This window comes from Lissotriton vulgaris, chromosome 2_1 (assembly GCF_964263255.1).
Source record: "Lissotriton vulgaris chromosome 2_1, aLisVul1.2, whole genome shotgun sequence".
Lineage (NCBI taxonomy): Eukaryota > Metazoa > Chordata > Amphibia > Caudata > Salamandridae > Lissotriton > Lissotriton vulgaris.
Window position 1 is genome coordinate 2,078,461,868 of NC_141687.1, and position 18,477 is coordinate 2,078,480,344.

At 46.4% G+C, this 18,477-nt stretch overlaps 1 protein-coding gene across 2 annotated transcripts in view; it reads right to left on the reverse strand.

Annotated features, from left to right (window-relative positions):
- Positions 1-18,477, reverse strand: part of ATOSA (atos homolog A) — a 450,421-nt gene that overhangs the window by 332,334 nt on the left and 99,610 nt on the right. For both annotated transcript variants that reach the window (XM_086958313.1, XM_086958312.1), the window contains exon 4: positions 6,124-6,249. In XM_086958313.1, coding sequence (XP_086814439.1) covers positions 6,124-6,249 — 126 coding nt within the window. The remainder of the gene's footprint in view (positions 1-6,123; positions 6,250-18,477) is intronic.

The window sequence follows — 18,477 nt, forward strand, 5'->3', positions numbered from 1 at the left end:
TTAAGAAAAGTGTGCTAGAGAATACAGCACCATTACATGGGGTACAGATATACCTTTTAGCAGACTGGCTTTGCTACCCTTAAGTTAGACCACATTAGAAGTAAAGAAGTAGACACCTGATCTAAAATTGGAACAAGGTTGAAGTGTTCTATAGCTTTTTTGAAAATGTCAACGATTTATTAACAGTTGGTGAACATATTGTCACATATGTTTGTGATGTTACTTATTTAGTATGCTATGCTGGGTAGTGGTGTAGTTGTACATGCTGTATCTTGGTAGAACATCATGTTGCACAAAATAAAACAGCGGGTCCCATACAATTATAGTATTTAGACGACAACATTTATTTAGTTTATTGCAACAGAGAACCCATCTCATTTCTACTGAAGCCCAGGCTCTGTTAGGGTTATACAAGCTACCCCTTTTTAGGTTTTGCCTCGCCGAAGATGCGCTCTGCGCATCTTTTCGGCGCAGGCGAAATCCTGTTGAGAACTGTAGGGTGGCTTTGTTCGGCCCTCGTCCTTGATTGGCTGGCTCCGTAAACGGAGCCTTGCCATTGGACGAGGGGCCTGTCCGTCAATGCCGGACCAGACACGGGGGCGTTCCCGACATTCTTTGGCTTTTGCCGACGTCACGGGACGCCGGGAACGCCCCCGTGTCTGGTCCGGCATTGCCGGCACTACTGCGTCTCTTCCCCCCCGTTTCCCGCCCCGTGACTGGCCGGCCGGCCAATCCTAGCGCGGCCGGCCGGAAGTGCCCGCCCCCCGCAGCCCGGGGAAGAAGGAGAGGAAGACAGAAAGCACTATGGCGGCGCCCGCGGGGAGACCGGAGAAGTGCCTCTCCAACCTGCCGCTCTGTCTGGGCTGCCCAGCCTGTCGCTGCTCGCCTCCCAGACCGATCGTCACGGTGGCACACCGAACTTCTCCGAAATGTACCGAGTGCTTTCTGCATCCTGTCAGTGCGTTTGGCCTTTGCCGTCGCTCTGGAGTTGGCTTGTTTGCGACACCTCGCAGAGAGATGGGCAGAAGCCCTCTCTCTCCCCGGAGCCCTCTCTCGATCTGCCGGTGGAATTCCCGGGCTCCCACTCCCTCGGAGGCCTGAAGTAACAGCCTGTTTCCGTGCCAGCCATAACCTCTGATGCGCGTGCAACATTCTGCCGAGGCCCAGGCGAGAACTGCTGCATGCCTCTGTGAACGGACCGGGTGAGTCTGGCCTCTCGCCTGCATGCCTCTGGGCCTCGGACACTCGAGCTTCCCAAACATTTCCCAGAATGCCCTGGGGCCGGGCGATAATGAGCGCTCACGTTGGGTATTGTGATAAGATGCGGCTGAATGGGAGTGTTTGGCTTGCAAACACTTGGGGAAAGCCTACCTTTGCAAGTGAAGAGCCCCCCCATTCATGTGATAATGTCGAGTGCTTGTCTGACACCTGCTCTTGTAATGCACACACCCCATCACTTCCTTCTGTTATGTGCGAGGGCCTCTTCACGCTTCCACCTTGTCAGGCAGCTTTCCCATTATTTACTGCTTAAGTGCTTGAACGCCTGCTAATGGCCTACGGGATGGGGCTCCGTCCGGCTGGGTGGGAGGGGGGCTGCCCACTGTGCAGAAACAATGAGCAGTGTAAGGTATATTGAAGGAGGTGCTTAATGGTCGCCAATGGAAGCCTCATAGTAGAACGGGACACAAGATATGTTTTTTTTCGTCCGACCATAAAAAGCAGCACCTGGTGAAAGCTCGTCCCTGTGTCCCTAAAGGCGCATATCGCTGCCTTGGCTGATTTTACTCCTGTGTGGCTGTCGGGGATAGCCTTACTCCTGAAAGCCTTTATATCGCTGCTTTGGCTGATTTTACTCCTGTGTGGCTGTCGGGGATAGCCTTACTCCTGAAAGCCTTTAAAACAGCATGATTTCGATGAATCTCCCAGCGGGGGGGCACTGAGCCCGGAGGCTGTGCCAGGAGGGTACCGAGTCAGCGACGGTCGCCAGAGGGGCGGCCAGGCCCGTGCGCGCCCCCGACAGACCTGCGGGGGCCGCACTCTTTTGTCCATGATGTCCGGAGTGCAGGCGGCGCTCCTCCTGCTGGTGGTGACGGTGGGTGGTTTTACACTTTTGATCACTCTCCAGATGCGGTCGGAAACACAGTGGCGGATATTTGGAAAGACTGCGGTTTGGAGGGCTGCAGTGTGTTGGGCTGGCGAATGGAGGTTGTGGTGGAGGAATGGAAGTTCATTAGACGTGTTTGTGTTGTTCTCCTACTCTTATGGACCGGCTCCCGTTCCCGCCCCCCTACCGCTGCCTCGCTCTCTATGTCTCCCCGGCCCCGTTCCCGTCCCCCTACCTCCCTCGTCATTTCTTGCCTGCATGCTCCTACGCCCGGACCTCCCTCGTCATTTCTTGCCTGCATGCTCCTAACCCCCAGCTTCTATTATCCTGCAGCTGTTACTGGCGAGTCGTGTCTGTGGCTTTTAGCAGTTGATTCTGTGTTTGTGTTTTTCATGGTTTCCATCTCCTCCTTGTTTTCTTAATACTTTAGACGCCCCTCGGTGCCCAGGAGAGTCCCTAGGTGTCGACTGTCTGTTTCCAGAGAGTTCCCCTAGTTGTTTCCAGCATCCGTTTCTTTTTCTCAATATTTTCAGATGTCTCTGGTTGCCTGTTTGTCTTCTGTCTACTTCCAGTTAATGTTCCTGTTTCTTCAGTGTCTGATTTTTGTTTAATCAATACTTCAGATGTTCCTCTGTGCACAGGCGTGTCACTGTAAGTTTCCAGTGTGTGTCCTTATTGATTTTCACTGTCTATTTCTTGCAGTTTGTGTATTTCAGATGTGCTTCTGTGTCGAGCCGTGGCCCTGTCTGTTTGCTGCCTGTCTCCAGTTTATGCACCTGGTTGTCTTTCAGTGCCTGTTCCCTGTTCTCTCTGAACTTCGGATACTTTGTTTCCAGGGGTTTTCCTGTCGGTCAGTTTCTGTGCATGGTCCGTATTCTCCCATGGTCCTATTGCAGACGCCTCTATGGGGCCAAGTGTGTCCCTGCCTGTCCTGACCGTTTCAAGAGTAGGTTTTGAGCTTTCTCTGTGTATTGCAGGTGTCTCTTTGTGCTCGAGTGTCTCCCTCTCTGTCTCCTGGCTGTTTCCATTTTATAATCCAGATTGTCTTTCAGTGCCTGCTCCCTCTGCTCTGTATACTCCAGATGTCTCTCTGTACCCCTGCCTGTCTCTTGCCTGTTCCTAGGTCACGTCCTCGATTGTCAGGGCCTGTTCCTGTACTCTGTATACTCCAGATGTCTCTCTGGGCCCATGCCTGTGTCTTGTCTGTTCCTAGTGCCTGCTCCTTGCACTCTGTATACTCCAGATGACTCTCTGTGCCCATGCCTGTCTCTTGTCTGTTCCTAGTGCCTGCTCGTTGTACTCTATGTACTCCAGATGTCTCTCTGTGCCCATGCCTGTCTCTTGTCTGTTCCTAGTGCCTGCTCCTTGCACTCTGTATACTCCAGATGACTCTCTGTGCCCATGCCTATCTCTTGTCTGTTCCTATTGCCTGCTCCTTGTACTCTGTATACTCCAGATTTCACTCTGTGCTCCTGCCTGTCTCTTGCCTGTTCCTAGGTCACGTCCTCGGTTGTCTTTCAGTGTCTATTCTCTGCACTATGCATACTCCAGATGTCTCTCTGTGCCCCTGCCTGTCTCTTGCCTGCTCCTAGGTCACGTCCTCGGTTATCAGGGTCTGTTCCTTGTACTCTGTATACTCCAGATGTCTCTTTTTGCCCATGCCTGTGTCTTGTCTGTTCCTTGTGCCTGCTCCTGGTACTCTGTATACTCCAGATGTCTCTCTGTGCCCATGCTTGTGTCTTGTCTGTTCCTAGTGCCTGCTCCTTGTACTCTGTATACTGCAGATAACTCTCTTTGCCCATGCCTGTGTCTTGTCTGTTCCCAGTGCCTGCTCCTTGTACTCTGTATACTCCAGATAACTCTCTTTGCCCATGCCTGTGTCTTGTCTGTTCCTAGTGCCTGCTCCTTGTACTCTGTATACTCCAGATAACTCTCTTTGCCCATGCCTGTGTTTTGTCTGTTCCTAGTGCCTGCTCCCTCTGCTCTGTATACTCCAGATGACTTCTCTGTGCCCCTGCCTGTGTCTTGTCTGTTCCTAGTGCCTGCTCCCTCTGCTCTGTATACTCCAGATGACTTCTCTGTGTATACATGTTGTATGTGGTCGTTTTTAGGGTGTGCAGGCAAAAATGGGGGTAAAATTGGGGTCTGCAGTGCTACACGGTCAGATCTCCTAGATATCAAGTGTGTATGTTACTGTTTTTAACACATTTTTGGTCTGGCAATAATTGTCAGTATGGAACTAATTAAGTTCTATCAAGCCCTGTGTGTGTTGAGGAGGGCCCCTCAGTGTTAGACATGCTTTTACGGAGGTTTAGGGACCTTGTTGCTTCACTGCTGATTGGGCTCTGAGACGGCCATCCTGCCTAGTTGCCTGTTGTGAATGGGTATAAACAATAAACGTCCGATTATGGTGCCGGTTGGACCTATCCCCCCTCAAGAACACAAATAACCTACTGACATTTTCTACCTGAAATAGACCATCTAATTTGGAAAGACCACCCTGTGTCCTTCCTGATTTTATTTTCACCTAGTCACTAATCTCAAACTTATACTCCTTTCTCTCCATGCTCACATTTGTCCCCTTGCCTCCTACACCATTTCAACCTTTCAGCCATGCAGGGACCAATTTAGTACCAGGTAAGCATCACACATCTATTGAAATGGGGGTCGCAGTGTGTAGGGCTTGCAGTGTGTGGGGGGGGACGCAGTGTGTGGGGGGGCTCTGTGTGGGTGTGTGTGGAGGGCTCTGTGTGGGTGTGTGTGGGGGGGAGCTCTGTGTGGGTGTGTGTGTGGGGGGCTCTGTGTGTGTGTGTGTGGGGGGGGGGCTCTCTGTGGGTGTTTGTGTGTGTCATTTGCGAGAGATAAAGCTAGTTGCATTGTAAATGACAATGCCATTTATTTATGTTTTAAAAAAAACACATAAATAAAAATAATGTCAAGAGCAATGCCAATAGCTCTAACTTTAACAAAGGCAAAACCATTGCATTGTAAATGCTTGTTGGTTAATGCACGTTGGAAAGAGAGGCAACAGGTATACAGACAACTGATCTGAAACGCCGTCAATCGACTCAGTCGAACGACGGTGTTCCAGATCAGCTGTCGGTGTAAGGAGAAGAGAGCCGCACAAGGCTCAGGTCAATGAGAACGTTCATGATGCCCAATTAAGTATCAACTGGAATTTTCTATTGATGGACCATACTTTTGGATACGTTATCCTCGTTATTTTATAGGCCTGATCCTTACGGAGGACGTGAATGATCGACTGATCAAAGGAAGACTACAACTTCAGGTGTGTGTCTTTCCATTTGGATAACGCCTTACACAATCCTGGAAATTGCTGTGTGATATTACCAGTGCCCTGGTGAAGCCCTGCTAAGGGAGAAACTCATGTAAGCACATGTAATGGACTGAAAATATTAAAGAAGAATTTTTGGTCACTGAAGACTCAAGAATTTTCCTCATTATACAGGATTATTTATACCGGTTGCCTCTCTTTCCATTGTTATTGTCTAGTATATTATTTGGTCCACAAGCAGCAGACCTTAGAGGTGGGCAATAGTTTATACAGAACTAATTTGCTGGTATATACTGAAGTGACTAATTGGGCTGTGTGCTTTTAAAATCCTTGGCTACTTTGTTGAGAGTTTAGCATTGCCCCTTTTTGGTTAATAATATTTAGAGCATCACATCAAACATGCAAAAGGTGAAAGGAAGCAGGACTTTGTCTACAGTGGCATAGTGGGTGTTAAACGATAGACTAGACAGCAGCCCGAGCAACTGCCTCTGGCTGAACAAAAAACTCAAATGCCATGGACATTTTAGCAACTCCTATGCACCCATTTCCTGCAAGTGTGCAGCTCTATTTAGAATTTGATTATGTATTTGATTATGCTACCTCAGGTGCAAATGAATAGTTTATTGCTTTCAACTCACAGGTCGCTAAATATAAAAAGCAATGCAACAGAATAACACAAAAGCAGGCAATACACAAAATACTTTTTAATACAACACCAACGTACCTGTACAGAATGTTACGTGGGACAGCACCATGAGATACACTCAACCAGGCACTCAATTGGGAAAAGAAAACAAACGATCGAACAGCCAATAATAAGGTCTTTTCTTCAATAAATCGATCTCCACTTCTAGAATTGAGTAAAGAAAAACAGAGGAGGCAGCGCCGTCAGATAATTGTATATTTCCAAATCTACCTTTTATTATATTAACACTTAAACGTTTTTATAAAGAAAATTACAACTATTTCAGCTTAAGGATGACTACTGCTTGCGGCACAGAACAATATATTTTAACTGAATCTATCTCTGGCACCGTCATAGTAAATACATTTATTTTATCGTGGATACATTTACGCACATTGTTTAATTGAAAAAATATGATGAACCTGTAACTGCAGTTCAAATAGGCTGTTGACTGCATTGGGCTTCTCCAGCCAGTAGTTCTTAAGCTACTGCCCGTTCACCAGCTCTCTGGTTGCAGCCAAGTTTCTAAATTAGAAGCTTTTGCCTGGCTGAATTTATATATGCAAGCCAAAATTGGAGTGTGTATTAGTGACAAAAGTATTTCCAGAGCTCCTACGCAGATGATTGAAGAAAAATGGTTAAATTCCCCCCAAAAATGTAAAGCTAGCATTTGAGAGCAAAATCATGCGGTGTTGGGAAGCCTCATTACAAATAGTATTACGTTGGTGCCAATGGCACTGCAGCTATAGCGGTTATGTATTACCAAGTAATGGCATTCCGAATAGACAGTGTTTTTATTTTATTGCTGGGAACACTGTCTGGGTCACTGAGGTGATCACTGCTAGCTGTCGTGCATAAGGTTGGCTTCTAATGTAATGGTGTCTGATGTGGTTACGGTTACAACACTAATAATATAAGTAGCTCAGGTTAGTTTTCATTGAACATAAGTAATTAAAAGGTTGTAGACCCCTGGACTATACTGTTTGAGCTGTATTTCAGCCAATACAGTGGAATTACCAGGAACAAATGGCTACTTACCTGTAGAAGTGGTTTTGTACCTTCAAGTTCTTTTCAGGATTCAAATACTGTGCATTATTCCGCCATTTAGTGTTTTGGTCCACAATACATCTTAGTCTCTTCTTCCTTTTTAGGTCTCGCGTGTGAATGCAGCGTAGCTGCTTTACTGGAGGGACTCTATTGTCATCGCTTTCCTTAGTGAAGGGAGACAGGAGGTGGCACGTGCGGACAGGAGATGTGCACGCGCGTGCACATCTCCTGTCTCCCTTCAGCAGAGAAACCGGCTGCACAGCGCGCGCATCGCACACTTTCACTTTCCCTCCCTTCCCTTCCCTTCAAGCACCCGGATATTCCACGGCCACGGTGTACTGTGCCTCCTTAAAACATATCTTTTTTTCATTTCAAGTTGCTTTGGTAGCGCAATGTTTTATACTTATTTTACAGCAAACAGGGAATATTGCTTCTCGTTTATTGGATTATAAAGGAGCCCTGATTTATGAAGGTATTTTCTCAGCAAGAACCTTCGCCGGTGTCCACGGGGGAGTTTAATCCGGTCCCTTTGGAGAGCGCTCCGACTACAGCTCCTACCACCGCGAGAGCAGCGTTTGCTGAAGAAGCATGACAGCTGAAAACCTCAGTAAAAGAACATTCTTTTACTTTTCCCCTCCTGGCACTCATAGCCCATTGGGACCTTCGAAGACAAATAAGTGAGCTGCAGTTCCGGTCTCGTGAGCCCTGTAGACAATGATGCCGGGGCAGGTGATATTGGATTTTTCTTGGAAGTGATTTAAGCTGAAGCGAGCACGGGCCAGTGTGCATTGTTATTCATTTTTTATGTTCCTTTTGTTACGCATGCTCCTAGGCAGCGACACTATAGGCCTTGATTGCAGCCCTGATGGTAATATAATGTCGAAAGCATCTTTGCAGCACATGGACCGGTGCTGCACTTCCGGCTGGGCATCCCTGTGCCCTTCATGTGTAATAGCCAGGATGGCAGCCGACATCCTTCCAGTAACTTGCAAAAAAAAAAATATGGGCAGGTTCAGTGTCTGACATTTACATTTTTATTCTTATTCCACAGAGTTTTAAATAGAGCGAACATGAACCTGTATCGGGTATCAGAGCGCTTTACATACCACCAGTTGCATTACATGAGGACGCATTCATTTTTGTTAGGCACGGGGAGATTAAATCATTTGCCCAGAATCACAGGATGTTTGAAAGCGTCCTTGCCAAGACACCAACCCAGTTCCCCAGATTCGAGGTCCACCACCCTAGCTGTTAGGCCAACTCCTTTCCCCCATTAGTAGGGTTAATGACCATACTGTATGGGAGGAGCCATAACACTGACATCCAGATCTCAGTTACTTAGCTGTATGGAGAGCAAATGTGAGCCTTTAAAACAACAAGTACTGTTAATGTCATACAATACAACTGTGGAAATAGATATTTCAGCATTTACACTAAGTGTGGATAACCCAGTTTTCATGCAATGTCAACCGAACTGGAAGGAAGATCAAATCTATCCCCTTCTATCTAGTTTACTTGACAAAGAGCTATTTTCTTTTTTTCCACACTAAAGGAAATCACTATAACGAAATGACTGATATGTGTGCCACGGCAATAAAAACACAGAGATATTGTTTTTTACACATATGCATTCCACATTCAAATATCACTTGAATGGATAAAATGTGTTACCTTCTTCAATTGGAAGATTCCTCTGAGTATAGTAGTCGTTGGGTTGCATTGCCATGGCCACCAATTCACTGCCTATGCACTCTAATGTGATATTCTGCATTCACAAAAACGAAGAAGCTTCCAGAAGCATAAAGGGCAGGCAAATGTATATATCAATGTTTTGCCATGCAAGAGCACACCCTGACTGACTACCTGGGGAGTGAAGCTCCCATTCCAACAAAACAAAATATAGGACCAATTAAAAAAAAAAAGCAGCAGCAGGTTGCATCTGAAAATTCTCTAATACAGCAAAAATGGACAAACAGACAAAACTTCCGAGGTTAGAACGACAAGTAAAACCAAGGATCTAGAATAGCATTAAATATGGCTTGAGTAGGTGCAACCCAACGGGGAGGGAGGGAGGGAGGGCGGGGGGATTTTGAAGGCATGGACATGCACGTTGGCTCTTGGCTGGACCCAATACCATTTCCAATGCAACAGGTCTCGCATTGCGAGAGTTTAAGCTATTGGCATTGTTAAATGACAATGCCTGTTATTTAATGGTTTTAAAAACAACACATAAATAAAAGGCATTTTCATTTACAATACCAATAGCTCAAACTCTCATAAATGCGAGACCTATTGCATTACAAATGCTTGTTTTGTGTTGGCACTGTCTGGTACTATTTAGTGTTGAGTCCCGTCCCCTTGTGACGCCAGACATGGGCCCGAAAGCCTCTGCTTGTGGTCTCCATCATCAGATTCTACTATACCTTTCTTTTTCAATTGGCCTGCTGTTGTGGCTTCCCCTTACAATGCAAAACGAAAAACGTTCCTTGTTTTGTCATTTGCTCTTTGTTTGCATGTTTATGTTGCATCTTATTAATTGTGCAAGGAGGTGGGATGTATGTGAATCCATAATATTTCTTGAGCTGCAAAACTGCTCAAAAAGGTAAGTAACAACTTAATTTTGCAGCGCAAATCTTTTTGGGATTCAGATACTGTGCATTGTTTTTGCAGTGGTATCTTTGTTAACCTCTGAAGGTTGGGTTGAAATGAACTGGCAAAAAAGTGTCTTTTTGGTACTCTATGTTCCACCTGTGATTCTTTATTTGAACAGCATTGTCTCCCTTTTCCGGGTCCACATTGGCAAGGGTGCCACGCTGGCTGAGGCTATTGTCGTTTTTCCCCTTTAGGAACCTTTTAAATGGCTGGTGTGGTAAACAGACTTCGCCATACGTGACTTCTTGCATTGGCCACAATTGCCAAAAAGTGTACTTTTTAGGAAGCGCAAGTCAAATTTTGGTCCAGTAGATGCATTAGGTATCTGATCACTGCTTGCATTCTGCTTTCTTACAGCTGTTCCTTTTTGCACAATCAGATGCATCTCGTCCATTATGCGAAATAACATTTTCTTGTGCTCGTCCATGGAGCCTCTTCCGAACTTTCATTCAGCTGTTTGGCAAATTTAGCTATCAGAACTCTATGCCCTCTGTAGCCATGCCGCTAGACTTAGGCTGCTTGGTTCTGGGTGGAGTAGCATCCACTTTTGCATTAGGAGGAAATTGTGGCATATTGGTAGCTTTATGTTTCTTGGGCCATTTCTATCAGGATCTGGAAAACAAGTCAGTCTTGCCCATTTTGGAGCAACAAAGATGTAGGTCATCTGCAATTGCTTGCACTTGGGAGATCGGTAGCAAGAAGAAGGAGAATTAGTGGCAATGCGTAGGCAAATTTCCCTGACCAACCTATTGAAAGAGCATTTCCTATGGAGTGGTGGTGTGGGTCACTGGATGCTAAGTCTAGGCATTTTGCATTTCCAAGTGTTGTGAATACGTCTACCTTAGGTGTACCCATTTGCCTGTAGATCCTCCGAAGCACCTGGTAATGGAGCTTCCACTCATGCGAGATTGCAGCCTACCCACTTAGTTTGTCTGCTTCTATGTTTTCTACTCCAGGCATGTGTTCTTTCATTATAGTTATCTTTCTGTGGTAGGCCTATCTCCAAATCTTTTGCACTAGTATTGATAGTGCATGTGAACTTGTGCACCTGCTTATTCAGGTAAAACATTGTGGTCATGTTGTTCATTTGGACCTGCTCTTACTTTCCTCCAAATCAGTGTCTGGAATGCTTTTAGGGCTAGAAAATCTGCATAGAACTCCAGGATGTTTATGTGATGAGATACTTCCTGTGTCTTGCATAGTCCCCTGATGCTTAGAGTTTCCATGTGAGCTTCCCATGCTGTGTGTGATCCATCTGTGGTGATAGTCGCAGTTGGGGTTTGTTGCAAAAGAAAGGCCTTCCCAGTGCCATTTATTTTGGAGGGGGGAGCTTTTGGGGGGGGGGGGGGGGGGCAGGGGTGTTAAATTGCGCGAACTACACCCGAAGGTATCGGAGCTCTTTACATGAGCACCAGTTATGTTGGTCAGATACATTAATATTTTTGGTTAGGCACTGGGAGATTAATTGATTTGCCCAGAGACACAGAATGTTGAGCATCCCTGCCGAGACTCAAACCGCGTCCCCTGGCTCAGAGGTTGACCGCCCTAGCCATTAGGCCACATTCTCTCCCCTATGTTACGTTGTTTGTGTTCCACCATGCTATTTCCTCTTGTGCTTTTTGCACTAAAACTTCTTCATCCTCCCAAACTGCCTGTTGCCTGTGACCATTGGTTTTAAGATAAATTCATGGAGTGGCTGCACGTGTGATTTTGCATGCAGGATCAGGGGAATGCAGGAGGCCATCATGCCCATCATCCTTCCCACTGTCTTCACTGGCAGAGAAAGCACCAAGCGGTAGGGCAAGTAGGGCTTGGATATCGCTAGTATCCTTTTGATGTTGAAGAAGGCTTTTGCCTCCACCTTGTTAATCCTGGATTTTAGGATTACGTTTTCTCTCTTTGGGAGTGCTGATTATTTCTCCAAATTGATTGTGAATCACAGGTTGTGCAATGTGCTCATCACCATTCTTGTGCTCCACTTGAACTCTGAGAAAGAGCTTGCTATTACTAGCCAGTTTTCTCAGTAGGGGTGTATGTGTATTCCTTTTCTTCCGAGATATGCTGCTAATGCTGCTAGACATTTAGCAAAAACTCCTGGTGCTAATTTTATGCCAAAGGGGAGCACTTTGGGATCAGTAGTGTACTTAGTTCACGATGAAGCGTAGGAATCGATTGTGCATTTAATTCATGGGCAATTGTAAGTAGATATCCTTCAAGTTTATCGTTGCCATGTAGTCCCCTTTTTGTAGACTTGGGATGACTTCCTGTCGTGAGGTCCTTTTGAATTTTTGCATCTATGGATTTGTTTAGGAATTTAGTTACAGTAGTGGATCCAGAGGGGAGGTTTGTGGCGGTACAGGGGCTACTGGATGGGAGAGAGGTGGCCTTGTGCAGTGTGTATGCCCCGAACGCAGAACAATCAGCCTTTTTTGCACGGTTGTCAGGGAAGTTAGCGTCGCTTTTGGTAGGCACGGTGTTTATGGGGGGGGACTTCAATTCAATCACTGATGTAGATTTAGATCGCTCACACCCACCGCTGGCACAATCGGCAGTACACAGCTTGGCGAAAGTGCGGCGGGACTGGCAGGACACTTGGGGCCTAACCGATGCTTGGCGGACACATTGCCCAACGGATAGGGACTATTCGTTTTATTCAGTACCACATGATATGCATATATGACTTGATAGTATTCTGTGTTCGCCAGATGCCCAGGGACTGACCTACCATAGCGAGTACTTGGCGAGGACAATCTCAGATCACAATCCCGGTCTCATAGCGGTACGCTGGTCTGCACAGCAGCAAGTGATTCCCAACATGGCGCTTGAACCCTCTGACGCTGGAAGACCCAGGTTTTAGTGCCGAGGTCCTGACTGGTATAGAACACTATTTTGTTGAAAATGCGGGAGCAGCAACGAGTAGGGCTCAGGAGTGGGAGGCGTTCAAGGTTGTAGTGCGAGGGATCTGTATCTCGTCTCGGGGGTATGCAAGACCTTATTGCAGGATGTAGACAGGGAGGAAGAACGCTTGCAGCGGGCAGAAAAGGCGAGTCATGCGGACGCAGCAGAGCAGGAGGCGGCCCAGGCAGCGCGTGAGGCAGTGGCTACACAATTTGCATGCAGAGCGAGATAAAGTGGGGTCTTTATTGGCGTGGTTGGCGAATCCGGTAGCCCGGGGCACTCCGATCTTGTCACTGAATACAGCGGCCGGGGAGTTAGTATATCCTCAAAGCAAGATCAATGCTCAGTTCCTTGGCTATTATACATCGCTCTATCAAAGCACAATGCCGGTCCTGCCTGAAGGGATTGATGAGTTTCTGATGGCAGAGCAGCTTCCCCTATTAGACCCGGAACAGGGAGACAAATTGGGGGAGGATATCTCACTGGGCAAGATTAGAGCAGCGATCAAACATACGGCCAGGCGAAAGACACCGGGAATAGACGGTCTTCCTGTGGAATTTTATGGGTTGGATGTTGATATTTTGGCTCCGCAGTTACAATTGGTTGATAGGGAGGCATGGGAACTGGGCAGGTTGCCTGAGTCTACCAGGGAGGCGATCATAATTCCATTGCTGAAGAAAGGTGGAGATGCCTGCTCGTGCCGGGCATACCGCCCACTATCAATGCTCACAGTAGACTATAAGATCTTGAGCAAGATCCTCGCGACGCGGCTCTTGGACCACATGAGGGTTTTGGTGCAATCGGACCAGGCGGGTTTCATCCCCACCAGGAACACAGCGACATGTGTACGTCGGCTGCTTAGGATTATGGAAGGTGGAGGGGAGGATGTCCCGGGAGCAGCGGTGCTCTCGGTTGACATCGAAAAGGCCTTCGATACTGTAGAGTGGCCTTATTTATTTCATGTGTTAAAGGAATTTGGCCTAGGGGATCGATTTGTACAGTGGACTAAACTACTGTACTGCTCAGCCCCCGCAAGAGTTAGGACGGGAAATACCATATCAGCGGCATATCAGGTGGGGAAGGGCACGCGTCAGGGCTGCTCCTTATCCCCGCTGTTTGCCCTGGCGATAAAACCGCTGGCCATACACGCTAGACTGGGATTATCTTACGAGGGCTTTCTGCTGCGAGGAGAGGCTTATTATATCTCCCTGTACGCAGATGATCTACTGTTGTTTCTGGCGGGAGTGGGCGAGTCGCTGCGGGCGCCAAAGCTCTACTCCAGAGATTGGGTAGTCTCTCTGGCCTAAAAGTGAATTGGAATAAAACCTGTCTATTCCCATTGGCCCCGGTTGATCAGATGCCACCAGTTGAGGACGGTTTGCGATGGGAGCCCCATTGTCTGCCTTATCTGGGCGTTAACATTTACCATTCCCAGCCTGATCTCCTGGAGGGCAACGTGGGTAAGGCAATAAGAGGTCTTCAGGACAGCATGGACAGCATGGACTTTTGGAGCACCCTCCCCTTGTCGGTTGCTGGACGAGTGGCGTTGTTGAAAATGGTGGCACTCTACTCTATGGTTTGCTCTACTTTCTTTGCACACTGCCGGTGTGGATTCTGACGTCACAATCCCGGAGGCTTAGGACCTTGATTACGGGATTTATAAGGGGCTCGGGTAGGCGGCGGGTGGCACTGTACATCGGGATGCGACCAAGGGATGAGGGGGGCTGGCGGTAAGGGCCGCAAGGCAGAATAATCCCTCGCCATATATTATCGTTCATAATCCTCCAGCAGAAGATTGGTCTTGATCAGCTCACTCTTGAAGAACACACTATTCGCTTGTGCTGGAACCGCAGCCAGAAACGAGTGGGATGTTCACGCCTGTATGCCCCGGAAATACCTCTGGGCAAGTGCACGGCCCTTCCACATGGGGGGAACTGGTCCGAGCTGGCGGTTTGGGAGGACCTTGGTCTCCACATGGTGGGAGATTTATATCGAGACGGATCCCTGTTATCGTTTCAAGACCTACAGGGCGGCAGGGCTCGACAAATCCGAAAAATGGTACTAGTCCTGCTGGTCTAGTACCATGGAAAATCCCCTCGACCTGACTGCAACCCACTTGACCTCCGTCTCTGAAAACGGAGCAAAAGTGACAAGTTAACAAGATTTAAAGGCATCTTTATTGCTCATTCCCTTAATTAGCAATAAAAATGCCTTTAAATCATGTTATCTTGTCACTTTTGCTCTGTTTTCAAAGACGGAGGACAAAAGTTAGTTTGACTTCCTACTCGCCAGAAAGGGCGAGTAGGACCTAAAAATAGCTCGTCCTCATCCATTCTCCCTCGCAAATGCGAGCGGGCGAGTGGATTTGTCGAGCCCTGGGGCGCTTTTGACTTACCAAGGGGGGACTATTTGTTGCATGCAGCCCTGGTGGGGGGACTGCAGCGACAGTGGAAAATGGGTTACAAGAACCCCCAACTTCATCGGGTTGCCAGTATGTCACCATGGCGGCGGGTACGTTCAAAGCTGTCACGTGCCTCTATAAATGACTCTCGACCAAACAGCTCCCACCCCTTGCTACCTTGAAAGGTAAATGGGAAACCGATATCGGTAGACCCATTCCGGAGACGACGTGGCCTCATTTACTGCGGCGTGCTTGGAAGGGGACGCGGAATGCCAGATTTCAACTAGTACAGTTCTTTACATTACATAGGGCATATTTAACCCCGGCAAAAATTCTACAGTACTTTGGGGGCTCCCAATTACTGTGCCCAAGATGTGCCACAGATGGAGCGGATTTCCAACATATGTTCTGGTCCTGTAGAGGACTGGGATCCTACTGGGAAGAGGTGTGGCGTGTCTAAATCGAGTAACAGGACGGACATTGGAGGCAGAAATGGCTACTTGCTTGTTGCTTTGGTTCCCGCATACCCCCAGCACTAAGGTTACTAGTAAGTTCTATGACCTAGGGCTCATTCTAGCAAAAAGGGAGCTCACCATGCATTGGAAGTCGCAGACTTATCAGAGATGGAGATGGAAGACAGGCCTATTAAGTTGGGCGGGGAGTGAAGGGGCGCTGCGTTTGCAAATGGCTAAGCGTACTGCTAGTGATAAGGCACTAGAATCGGCGAGAGCGTGGGGGGCATTAGTGGCGGAACTCCAAACCCCGACCACAGATGATGAGGAAGAAGAGGAAGCGTAGAACATGATTAAGAGGAACGGCCATAAACGTTAGACTGCTAGAGGATGTATACTGGGACGGTATGCTGCATGGCTGTGTGGGAAAGAGCTCTCTAGCGCACCACGGGGTTGATAAAACTGGTGGAATGGGATGTAAATGCAAAGGCTACTACCTCCTGGATGAGGAATATTGAACTGTATCTTCTCTAGCTTTGCTGGGCTGTGTGGGTTAGCCGGCAAATTACACGGAGGATTTTGTTCTGCACTGACTGAGTGTGGCACACTGGCAGGAGTGGGGGTAGAGGGGTGGGGGTGTTAGGCTTGTTGGGGTGCTGGACAGTTCTGCTGATATTGTTTGTAATCCTGATTTCCTCTTAACTATCTTGATGAGTCACCGGCAAACTGACGGTGAATGTAACGTGTTAAAGAAAGGTTTTACATGAAGAGAAAATGAATAAAAATGTATTAAAAAATGGATTTGTTTATGTCCAGAGCAAAGTCACTTGTGGAGTATCTCACTCCCCTGGAAGGTTGTCCCTTCCTCTGGCTCTTCTCCAAAAGGGCTGACTCTGTGGTGTTGGAAACTGCCACTGTTGCTGTGTACCTTGGTCTGGGGCTAGCTAATGGCAAAATGGCTGGGATGCTGAGTTTTGAAAAATTCCTCATCCTGCAGGTCTGCTCCCCTTTTTGTTTGGCCTTGGAACTGTAGTACCCCCTATGGCCTTTGCTGCATCATTGTCTTTTTTGATCTGCTGCAGTGTGTAGAATGCAGCAGATCCGAACAGGCTCTTTCCTGTAGACAGAGTGTTGACGATGCTGGCCTGAACCTCATTCCTAAATCCAGACACCCACACACAGGAATCACTTCTCATGGATGTACACTCTACTAGCTGCCTGCTGGCTGTGCCTGCTGCATTCAATGCTGAGTTCAGGAATGTGGGGGCGCTTAGTTTGCCCTCCTCTACCAATTTCATTACTATTCAACTAACTTTATTTATATAATTAATAAAAGCCATTGAGAAAATTGAGTAATTCACAAAATAAATATACTGTGGTACAATCTTTTATCATATCTATCAACTAAAACACAAAATCATCCCAACATAATTTACTGCTCCTTCCACAAAATGTGTTGATTACACATTATGAAATGCACACAAAACACTTACAATTCATGGATTTAAAACTAAACTGATCTCATTCGGTTTAAAACATGTATATCAAGAAGCAGACATCATAAAATAAATGTTGATTTGCTACATCTCAGACTACAGCCATATTTCACCAGAGAGCGCTTTCGAGTTATTGTTGAAGATAAAACCAACCCATAGGCCCTGTCTTATTATAAAGCAGATACATCACAATATAGTTGTTCTAAATATTGAATATAATATAGGGCTTTGGGTACTTTAAGTGCAAACCTACTGCATTTAAGACTACCCTAATGTTTTTCTATTGGACATCAGACAAGTAGATTCTCATACTTTCGACGTTGTGCCAGGAACATTATAAAATTACGTTTCACATTTCATAAATAAAAATAAAAGGATGCTCTCTAGATCATTACCAAAATCCTCACATGACCTCATCACATTCATTATCAACACCCTGTACTTTCTCACCAAATGCACATTCTTATCACATCCTTCTATTGCGCATTCAAACTCGTCATAAACTCCTAACCTGATATGTTGCTTTCCACACTAGTTTTCCAAGTACACCCTGAGTTAGCTAGTTATAAGGTGGAGCTGTTATTGAGCTAGATTTTGTAAATTTGGTATTTTAAACCTATTGCTCTACTGTAAAGGAGGTCTTGACTCGTATATATGTATGTTTTCTATTTTAATAGAAATTACCCCACTTGAGGGGCGGAGGTTGCCTGGCTGCGAGCCATCTAATCTATTCTGCATGAATCCGGGCATTTCCGTGCACTAGATACCTGCAAATAGACCTTGCTGGATGCAGCCCCATTATGTGGGGGACAGATACCGCTTACTCATTGTTTTGCAATGCACTTAAGGGTATAGCCGGTAACATCTGCCCCTGTGTGTTACAATGTGGTGGGTATTAGACCATAATAGCTGGCTTGATGTAATGTTTCCTAGGATGCAATGGGGTTATAACAAATTATGAACACTGATGTAGTATATTTAATGCTGCATAAACAAACAAGATTGGGAGAGCTATTCATTAGAACCATCAACAAGAAAACAGTCCAGCAAATTGGACTTCGGATTGCAAGCAAGTTTAAAACTACAATTTCAGTTAAACTGTGATAAACATGTAAATAAAACACAATGGAAGCGGATCCAGCCCTGATAAGATTTTCACCACTGAGTGTCCTTCTAAGCAAACCAATCTCAATGAGTTCCAAAATATGTGAAAATTGCTTCAAGAGTATTACACACTACTGAAAACAAAACCCTCACAATTAAAATGTATTAAAAACCATTATAATCTGTTAATCTCAAATGCAGATGCAAATTGGCAACCATTTTTGTCAGCTTGCTTGTCAAAATGTGCCATGATTTCTAATTTTAAGGTCTAAAGCAATCACGCAATGTGAGGTAAACTGAGCAACTAACATAGGAAAGTCATTGTATATTGTGTTGAAGGATT